General features: G+C 41.4%; 1 protein-coding gene across 1 annotated transcript; it reads right to left on the reverse strand.

Annotated features, from left to right (window-relative positions):
• Window positions 1-206: 206 nt before the first annotated feature.
• sap30l (sap30-like) lies at window positions 207-7,788 on the reverse strand. The gene is made up of 5 exons (XM_085471038.1): window positions 7,242-7,788; window positions 6,900-7,116; window positions 4,726-4,848; window positions 3,292-3,390; window positions 207-1,890 (listed from the first exon to the last, which is right to left on the reverse strand). Exons 2-5 carry the CDS (start codon window positions 7,083-7,085, stop codon window positions 1,762-1,764), a joined length of 537 nt encoding a protein of 178 aa, XP_085327164.1. The 5' UTR covers window positions 7,086-7,116; window positions 7,242-7,788; the 3' UTR covers window positions 207-1,761.
• Between the last annotated feature and the right edge of the window lie 2,145 nt (window positions 7,789-9,933).

Raw genomic sequence — 9,933 nt, forward strand, 5'->3', positions numbered from 1 at the left:
GCATGACCTACACATTAATAAAGATGGATGTTACCTACATGACACTAACAAACCTACAAGCAAAATTTAAAAATGTGACACTTAAAAAAAGAGCGCGAGGGAGAGAGAAAAGGACAAATCTGACACAAATCGTGCGCACAATTATCCAAAGTGCACGTACGATCCGTGCCTCCGCCACCATAAAAGACAAAGAGGATGTGTCTGTAAAACAGCAAAGATGTCCGTCACCTGGAGGTTGCAGCAGTGCTTTAAAAATTTTTAAATAAACTTATAGGTCGTCAGCAGCGCGTTTGCTTTATCACATTAAGTGTTTTTAAACACATCAACAGGTGGTTAACGGTGGCTAGCAACCCAACAGCTCCCACTCATTTCCCATCACTTCAGGCAGCTTAAAAAAAAAAAAAAACCAGAAGGGAAAAAAAAGGAACTGAACAAAAGTTAAAAAAATTAAACAAAAAGCCAAACGTATTATTTCTTCTGCTTTAAATGTAAATAACTGAGTCTATACAGAGAAAAAACATGTTGCTGTTTGATGCCGTTTTACTGCCAAATGAATCGTGCTGGACTGAAGCAGCAGCAGCAGGTTCACCACTATGAAAAGGTTTGTTTTAAGTTTTTAAATCTCACCCGCCGATACGGAAGAAGGGCATCCACATGTAACACATATTCAAAATTGTGAATAAAAGAAGAACATTAATTTTTTTCTCCCACTTTCACCAGGCTAACCTGTCAGCCCACTTTGGAGGAATGAAATTAAGAGCAGAGATTTTATCCGCTGTAAACACCGTCGGATGGCAGCACAATACAGCCCGACCATTCATGCGAAACAGCTTTCACTTAATGTGGAAGGAAAAAAGAAAATAGAAATGATATATGCAACCAGACACAACCTTTGAACAACTTGTGGAATTAAGGCTGAACTAAAGCTTACTTAAACTTAAACTGGGTTACAGAAATAAAGAAATCAGCATGTGTATGTTCACAGGTTCAAAAGAAAAAGAAAAAAAAGAAACCACTAACAAATAGACTGAGTCACAACGTATCACATCCTTACTCGGTTCTTCTTCCTTTAATGTTTTACACAACATTTATAATCATTATCTTCACCATTTGCAGCTTTTAAAGAGTGAACCTGAGCCTTAATGTTCTGGATGTGACTTCAGACCAGGGTGGCATTTCTTTTCCAACAGTCACGTATGAAGAAAGAGGGAAAAATCCCACTTATCATCGCATCATTCAGCTCCATCTCGCAGTCCCGTTTGGCACAAGCATTCCTCACTGTGAGCGTGTTTAACAGTCAACTTGGCAAAGAAAACCAAAATTACCAAAAGTTGTTTTGTTATTTTTTTGACTCTTAAGGCAGGATACTGCATTCAGCTGAGTCGCTTGAGTCGGACGCTGTTCTTTTGTACATATAGACACAGTTGTGTTACAGTATGACGACATAAAACTCTGCAGAGTGAGTCCTTGTAATCAGCAGTCTTTATGGTCCTGGCTTTCGTAAATCAGGGAATACCTTGGAGAGGGCCAAGTCAAAAGGGAGAGACTGGATTTCTGTGAAGAGGGCCAAAAAGCCAAAATGAACTCATCTCACCCTGGATTTCTGTTTTGAGTCCTTTAAGGACAACAGCAGTTCGTGTCCTGTTCTCAGAGGGGAGCAGGAGGGTGCAGAGGAGCCGTTACTGAAGTCCAGGTTTTGTCTGTAGCTACAGTTGTTGTTGTTGTGGTTGTAGCTGCCGCTGTGATTGTTGTGGGGGAAGTTTAGTCCAGGGGTTTGCCACCGTCCCCTTTCTGGTCCAAGCGGCTCTTGCTGCTCTTCACCATGTAAATAAAGTAGGTCAGCGTCTCCTTCTCGTTCACTGGAATATTCCGGAAGTGACGGCTCACCGTCTGCAGAAGGGAGAGAAAGAGGGAAGCGGTTAAAAGAAAAGCGATATACATCGTTTGTTTCAGGGTTGGTAAGCGAAAAGACTGAGACTGCATACCTGACTGCTGAAATCTTCCTTCACACCATTAAATTAAATCCCCAGAAAGAAATCTGGATCCAGATTAGTTTGCGATATTTGTAAATGAGAACATGGCGACACGGTTTCTCATTTTTCTGCAATTGTGAAAAATTTAACTTTTCCATATCTCGCACTGGTTTCCCTAGAGCCAGATTTGGAGAAACTTTAAAAGTTGATCACTTCTAAGTTGGCCCCTCCTCTGATATGATGTTTATATGAGTCAGTCACATGATAATGAGCAGCTTTTTTGGGAGTTATTATTTGAGAAATGCTCCATTGTTGTCCAAAAAATGAGAGCGACTTTCATACTTCTTTAAAAAGCAACCCCGTGATTCCTCTTAATCAGCTTTGACTAATAAGTTGTTTAAAACTATGTAAACACACCTCTTACAAACATTGTAGGTGCCCTCTGGACACCTACAATCCTTGCTTTAAGAAGAGTTGGTGCTTTTAACCTCTTCTTGGTTATTCATTTGCACAGAGGGCCAAGTGATGCATCAAGCAAAAGCAAATGGAGTTGAATTTATAGCTCAGGGAACAAAAACATTTTACAGAGTGAAAACAACACTACAGTACAAAGCTGGCTCCAGTGAATTTATAATTACTGGAAATAGTCCTTGCGGTGTCTGCACTGAAAGTGTCGATCACCAAAAGCACCGGGCCTAAACTAAACACTGAAAAATAGCCATTTGTGTTCTTTACCTCGACTTTTACAGAGCCAAACATCCTCTGCACAGCCTCTCACATTGCTATGGTTCTCCTGAACACGGCTGAACACAGGACAGCTGTAACTGGTTGTGGGGCTGTTGACTGGTGTTTTATTAATGATGTGGTAGGCTCATTAATAGGAGGGTTTGAATGTGACTAAAAGCCTGGGGAAACATCCAACTTACAGCCCAGTTTGATTTCATTCATTCCCACTGTTAGCCCAACACCACATGCGACCCCAGCTGACCCCATCTCAGGATGACCGGGAGCGCAAAGCACAGAAGGTAATTATAAGGACGAGGGCGGAGCTGGCTGCACCGAGTCCACCTGTCGATTTGGGAAATCAGTCTAACAATTTGCCATTACAGCTGAATGGGAGCGCCAACACTTCCTATATCACAGCAGCATACACTAATGAGAGCAGCTCAGTGATCAACATTCCCAAAGAAAAGAAAAAAAAAGAAAAATTAGTGAGATGTACTGGATTAAAAAACACAAATCCACTCTCACGGTAGTCTCCCTGATGAAAGAGTTAGGGTACACAACACCCTAAATGAAAAGCAGCATCTGCTGTTACCTCTGCCAGCTGGGCCTTGTTGAGGCCGGGCCTGGTCTGGAGCTTGTAGTGTCGCTTGTAGCGTCTCAACGTGTTCACTTGCAGCTGGAAAAGGTCCACCTGAAATCACCAAGAGAAGCAGGGACTCAGTGAGTGGGTTCAAAGTGATGAGCTTTTTGGGGTTTTTTTTTAATCTTGCTTTCCATGGTTTATGCAAGGCTCCCAGTGGCTTCTGCCTCTTTTTCAGCTTTTAAAGGAGCTGAAACTTTAATGATGCACAGAGAGAAAGTGGGTCAATGCAGCATGAAAATACATGAAAACAAGTAAATCCAGAACAGATTTATTTTTCTTAAAGAAGGAAATTGTGGCAATCCAAACGTGGTCTGAGCTTAGTGCTGCCTTCTCAAATATGGCTGCACTGGGGAACAGAGAAACATCCACTGTGGGGTTTCAAGCAGTTTAAATGTATCATTACAGGCCACGAGGAGTGCTGTTGAGCACAATGAGAGGGGACTAACTGTGAACCCACAGCTCTCATTACACAACCCAAAAGTTAATACAGGATAAATATTACCCATCCACACCAAGAAAGCTCCACCCACACAGTGACATGGAATCAGGTGAGGCAAAGAAAAAGACTTAGGTGTTTTTACTCAGAGAGAAATAACGTTTGTTTAAAGGTTCACTTTAAATCTGCTGCACAAACATTAACGAGCCATATGTAAGCATTTAATTTTGCTTAACAGAAGTGATTCTTTTTTCAATTATAACTTTAAAAAGTTACTATATATTGTATGTGCTTCTGACAAAAAGTAACACATTGTAAACAATATAGTGACATACACAAAGCCACTTGAATCTTAATGAAAACAGTGATACTAATTTGTAGTCACACCATCCAGTCTTATGTGAGTGATTAACACATTCACCTTAGATGGCAATCTTTGGTTTGAGAGACAAACAGAGGCTCAGGGGAGCTAGCATACTCCTGCCAATCCCTTCCACTCTCTAACTGATGCCTAAAAAACTGGGAGTTTATAAACAATATTAAAGGGCTGCCTGCTTGCAAAGCAGGAAGAATTGCTGCAAACACAGAGGGCAATGTTCCTAAAGTATGCAAAGCAACATCTGGATAAACCAGAGTTCTTCTGGAGACGAATGTTGATGTGGATAAATTATAACTGAGGGTTTTTTTTTTTTTTTTTAAATCAAGCTTAGAATGTTTACGATGTATACATCAGTTCTGCAAAGTCAGTAAAGAAAGTGAAAACTAGTGCAGGGAAATCATCCAAAGCATTCCTCAAAGTTCACCATGGACTGCTTAGAGAAACAAAACAAGCCAAGCTTTTAAACATGAGGTACGTGGAAAACATCGAAAGCAAGGAAAGAAACTTGAATACTTGGACAACAGAGCTTCAGCATCATTATAATGATTAACGTTTCACTCCCTGTTACCTCGGGCACCTCCACATCATGATCTGGGGATTCCCCTCCATCATCGCTGGTCTTCCTCTTCCTCTTGTTGCGAACACTCTGAATGAAATTCTTGTGAAAGTCACAGATGTAGAGATGTCGCACCTGTGGGAACAGATGGGAGAATTCCATTAATGCAAAGCTTTAGGTTCACCAGTCTCACTGGTCATTTCCAGATTGTTTAATACAGTTTTTCAAAATCATTCTCAAGCTTCTGCTTTAATGTCAACCAAAACAACACTTCTGTTTTTGCTGTTCTACTTTAAACCTCTTGTTTGCAGCCACGCAGAAATCATCCAAAATGTGTCACTCAAAACAGGAAGTGTCTCATTAAAGACCTCCACACTGAAACTGTGACTCTACGCTCTGCTCGTCTTCCATGTGTTGTCTCAGCTGAAAGCCTCTAATGCAACAATCCCTGTATCTCTGTGTGATCATAAGCACGTAACTCCTCAAGGCCACACTTTCACTGTATGACGTGTCACTCGAGTCCCTGCATGTCATGAATAAACTAGGAGAGTTAACACACGAACACAAACGAATAGAAGCTCATTCCCTGAGCTGACACGTGGGTGTAACAAATCACCAACATGCCCACGGCCACCACTTTGTAGGAAACACACAGGACACAAACGAGAGTGGACACAATGAGGAGCAAAGCATGCAGAGTGGCTTAATGCAGCAACAACAGACACCTGTACACTCGTGGATATGACACTGCTGTGCATAACGGGGCAAAACTGGGGCCCGTAGGTTCTTCTTAATCTTTTTCAGTGTTGTGGACAAACTGCACAGCAGATCACACAAGGACGCTATGTAAACCTGCCATGTTTGTGTTATTCAGCAGCTGCTGTAACGCGAACACTATTCATGAGCTGCTCATTCGCCAACTGTTTGAACCAAAGTGTTTCTCAAAGCGTGAGGGAATCTGACTAAAAGGAAGAATATACACAATCTCATTTCTGTAATGAAAATAAAAGAGTTTGCCATTGTTATTACTGGAATTTCGCTTTGATCCAGATTTGCTGTTTTTGTTAATAACTGATAAAACTTTCTCCAGCTTTTAAAGTGGGGCATACTCAAAAGCTTGACTGCGTTCTCTTCAAATGTGCCAATCTGCTGATTTTCTCCGTTTTGTCACTCTGTTAGATAACCCTTTTTTGTTTTGTTTAAAAATGTGGCTCTGGGCTAATGAATGCTTTTGTTTTTGTTCCCAGACACAGTAAACAAAACCAGTGTTTGTGGAACTACAAGGCAGCCTGTCAGCCCCAACAATATTGAGTTTCAGTGGTCTTATTCCCAGACATCTTTGTGCAAAAAATTGACAAAACTGGGGCTGGGAACAGTTACTGTCTCAAAGTATGAGGCCCTCACTATGGCCTGAGGCACTTTTACTTTAACATGGACCCTACAATTTTTATTGATTATCCTGGTGCTGTAACAACAATTTCCCAATAATTCCAATAAAGTATCTTCCTATAATGTCTGCTCACTCCGAGTAAAGTGCTGTCTGTTGCTAAATATAAGCAAAATATGAAAAGAGAACTTCTAAGAAAAGTCTCTGCTTCACGTCTCAACAAGTGTCTCTCTCACTGTGGGCTCACACAGACCACGTGATAACTGCTGGCACAATCAGCTGTAATAAATGCGTATCAGACAGCGCGTGCCATTAAATAACTGCCATAAAAGAAGCCAAGTCGCTGCAAAGCTCTTCAGCAGACACACGGTAGCGATGCGGTGTGGAGTTTAACTTTAACAATTGTCGACAGCCGGCATTAAAACTCGACTGTTGCTATAACTGGACTGACATTTAGCAGCTTCCCTGGCAACAGCCATTTTATGAGCAGCGGCGGGGGCGTGTTGGAGAAAACTGTTGCGACGACAGAAAGCTCTGAGTTCGGGACACTGCTATCCCACACGACGCTCAAGTAACGAGCACAGCTAACGTTAGCATGACAGCTAAATCTCTCAGCAAGCAGGACCACCACAGTCTGCTAACTTTACCTCCAGCAGGACCGGAAAGCTCTGTGGTCACAATAACTGACGCTAACCGGCTAACTAGCATTAGCTGACAGCTGTTCAGATTCCACTAACTTTCAGCCACCCCCGCACTCTGTTCAAGACTTTAAAATACGCAATAACATGCTTTGTCTTACACTCTTGTCGATGTCCAGTTTGAGCTTCTTCTGTGATATGCTCTTCTGGATTCTCTTGCTGAAGGAGGCGTTTCCAGCAGACCGGCCGCAGCGTTCTCCGTCCTCGATCAGGCAGCAGCTCTGACCGTAAAACGGCGGAGCAGGCGGTCCGTCGTGGCTATCTTCCTCTGTGCTGAACCCATTCATTCTGTACTTGTGACGATGTGCCTGCTTTAACCTCAACAATTTAAAAAAAAGGAGCGCCAACAAAAAACAAACAGCGTCAGGTGGGACACTTAGTCTCCTGTTCACCCGTTGCCCTTTTATGAAAGACAATTCTGGCAACGTTAGCTAGCGAGCTACCTTGGCTAAGTGGCTACAATGTAAATTTAACAGCCCCTGATGTTTTGATGCCGACTTGTAAGTTATTTAAAAACACGATCGCTGCCATAGGTTGAAGACATATTCGTATATATCTCCGGCAGACTGGCGCCGTCAGTCTCTGCTTACACTGGCTAGCTCCTGTGCTAGCGGTGCAGCAAGGTGGATGAGCTGCCGCTGATGCAGGAATTCCTTCGGTGAGAGCGCCGCAGTTCGTCCCTGTAACCAGCCGTCGCTTCTGCGCGTACGACAACAACTCCGAGCTATAAAAACACTGGCGGCTACAGCTTTCTAACCAACTTTGACTAAATTACACATTTAACGACGTGCACCTCTAACGATTACGGCACTCTTTCGAGGAGATCCTACAATGGAACATGCTCTGTCTATGGGGCGGAAGTTCCCATACTGAGCGCCCATTGGCTCATTTCGTACAAAGGCGGGCTTAATGTACAAAAAGTGACATTTCCATTGGCTCTGACCAACTTCAATTTTGCAGCCCAGTTCTTCCTGTATCGTTCGGCGTCAGATGTTTTCTACTATGAATCGGAGTTAAAGGTGGCGTTGCTGCCAGTTAAAGGGGCTTTTGACGACACGTCACACTTTCGAAATCAGTTTTTCTTTCGTAATGTTAAAGTTTTATTGATTTTTGACGAGTCACCACTTCTATCACACGAAGTAAGTGTATGCGAAATTGAAGGGGGAACCCCACTTTCGTTAAGTCTGGCTTTGAATCGTTTGCGTTCTTTGGATTCGTGATACGAAGGAGACATTGTTACTAATTTGCATATCGTCACAGTTACTCGTTTACCTCTTCAAACAAACCATCAAAGGTCAATATTAAAAGACTAGTTTGTAGCGGCGTGCTCTCGGGAGCTTAAACAGCATTTAAGCTACATGAGGACAGAGTGAGGACAGAATTGTTCGCATCAACACGGTACAGTTCCACATTTGACCGCTGGAGGGAGACAAAACCTCACAAATGAATAAAAACCTGAGGAACAACAGACTCCTTCACATGCCGTGCCTTGATTTGGACTACATAGGCCAAAGGTTTTGACTGCTCATCATTCATCATTTTGGTAACATCTCAAGTAATATAACTCCGACTTGACTGTCAAGGATATAAAGCCATTTTAGTGACTAAAAATGTTGGGTTTTATAGTTCAATGGGCAATGGTGTTTTCTTTATTTCTAGCCATCCATTTTTCTTCGTGGGGTACTGGAGCCTAACCCTGCTGTCACAGGGTGAAAGCCAAGGTACACCCTGGAGAGGTCGCCAGTCTGTCACAGGGCTAACACAGAGAGTCAGGCGTTCACGTTCATATTCAGATCTATTTAGAATCACCAATTAATCTAACCTATTCAGCCAAACCACATACATGTTTGTATGGAAAGAGGCTGGAGTAACTGGTGATGACACATGCAAATACTTGAAAGGCCCCAGCTGACAGGTGAATTGCAGCCCACAATTTTTTTTGCTGTGAGGCATCAGTGCTGCCCACCATTCTTTATCTGTAACTGATATCCTTAAATGTTCAAATGCAATTCATTGTGGTTTTCTTTTGCAAAAAGGGGTTGTGTCAAGCGTGGGCTAGTTTCAATTCAGCTTTATTTATATAGTACCAAATCACAGCAACAGTCACTTCAAGTTACTTTCTAAGGTATACTGACTTTTTGTTCAAGTACAGGTCATTCCCAGATCCTAACTTTATCCTAACTTTTAATCCAACTCTGTCATGACATCTGTTGTGCCATATTGCCATCATTTTCCAAATTCCACACCACATTTTGGACTGTAAAGTCCATTGTTATCTTCAATTAAAAGCTGAAAATTACTGAAAAAAAATGTTGTTCAGATTCTGCTCTTAACCTACTTATGTCACAAGATCATAACATGGTTATTACGCTTCATCCATATGTAACTGCTGATCAGTGCTGTTGGCTGTACCTAGGTCTAGGTTAAAGACAAGAAGTGAGGTTGTGTCTTCCAAGTTGTTGAATTCTCTTCAATTGGACTGAACATCTGTGGACGCTGCTGATACCTTAAAAAAGAAGCTTAGCTCCCCCCTGTGCAGGATTGTCTTTAATAAGTTTTATCCATTTATATTGTTTCAGTTGTGGCACATTATGACTATTGCTTTAGATAAGAGCTATAAAAGCACATTTTACTTACAATTACACAATGAAATGTCAGCATAAGTGTGTAGTTATATTTTCTAATATTATTCTTGTAGAAACGACTTGGATGTGTTTGACAGTAGATTAAATTGTGCTTAAGGCAACTGCAGAGCAAGAAGAAATTCAGATTCTTTAGCAAAAAGAAGAAGCAAAATCAATTGTACTCATTCACTAAAAGGGAAAACCATTATTCAGCAGGAAAAAAACTTTATTGAGCCTTATATTAGTATTTTATAATGTGTTATTGCATTATTGATTCTGTTTTAATATTATAGTCACCGGTGCAAATTAGATACGTTCCTCTAGGAATTTATCAGAATCAGATTCAGAAAGGGTTTTATTGCCAAATGTTGAGCAGGTTTACAACATTAGGAAATTGCTGCGGTGCTTCAGTGGAAACATACTGTCATAAATTACGCTTAAATAGACATGAAAATAAAAATAAGAATAAGAATTAAAAGTGCTAAGTAGATAGATATATACATGATATATA

This window comes from Copadichromis virginalis, linkage group LG10 (genome assembly GCF_057382275.1).
Source record: "Copadichromis virginalis isolate Kocher_CV1m ecotype Utaka linkage group LG10, C_Virginalis_male_GT1.1, whole genome shotgun sequence".
Taxonomy (NCBI): Eukaryota; Metazoa; Chordata; class Actinopteri; order Cichliformes; family Cichlidae; genus Copadichromis; species Copadichromis virginalis.

Excerpts from the sequence above, each read along its gene's own strand:
- sap30l (XM_085471038.1), bottom strand. The coding sequence starts at position 7,085 with ATGAATGGGTTCAGCACAGAGGAAGATAGCCACGACGGACCGCCTGCT. Across the intron at positions 4,849-6,899 it reads AACTGGACATCGACAAGAGT|GTGCGACATCTCTACATCTG; the intron begins GTAAGACAAAGC and ends CTGTTCCCACAG. Across the intron at positions 3,391-4,725 it reads ATGATGTGGAGGTGCCCGAG|GTGGACCTTTTCCAGCTGCA; the intron begins GTAACAGGGAGT and ends TGGTGATTTCAG.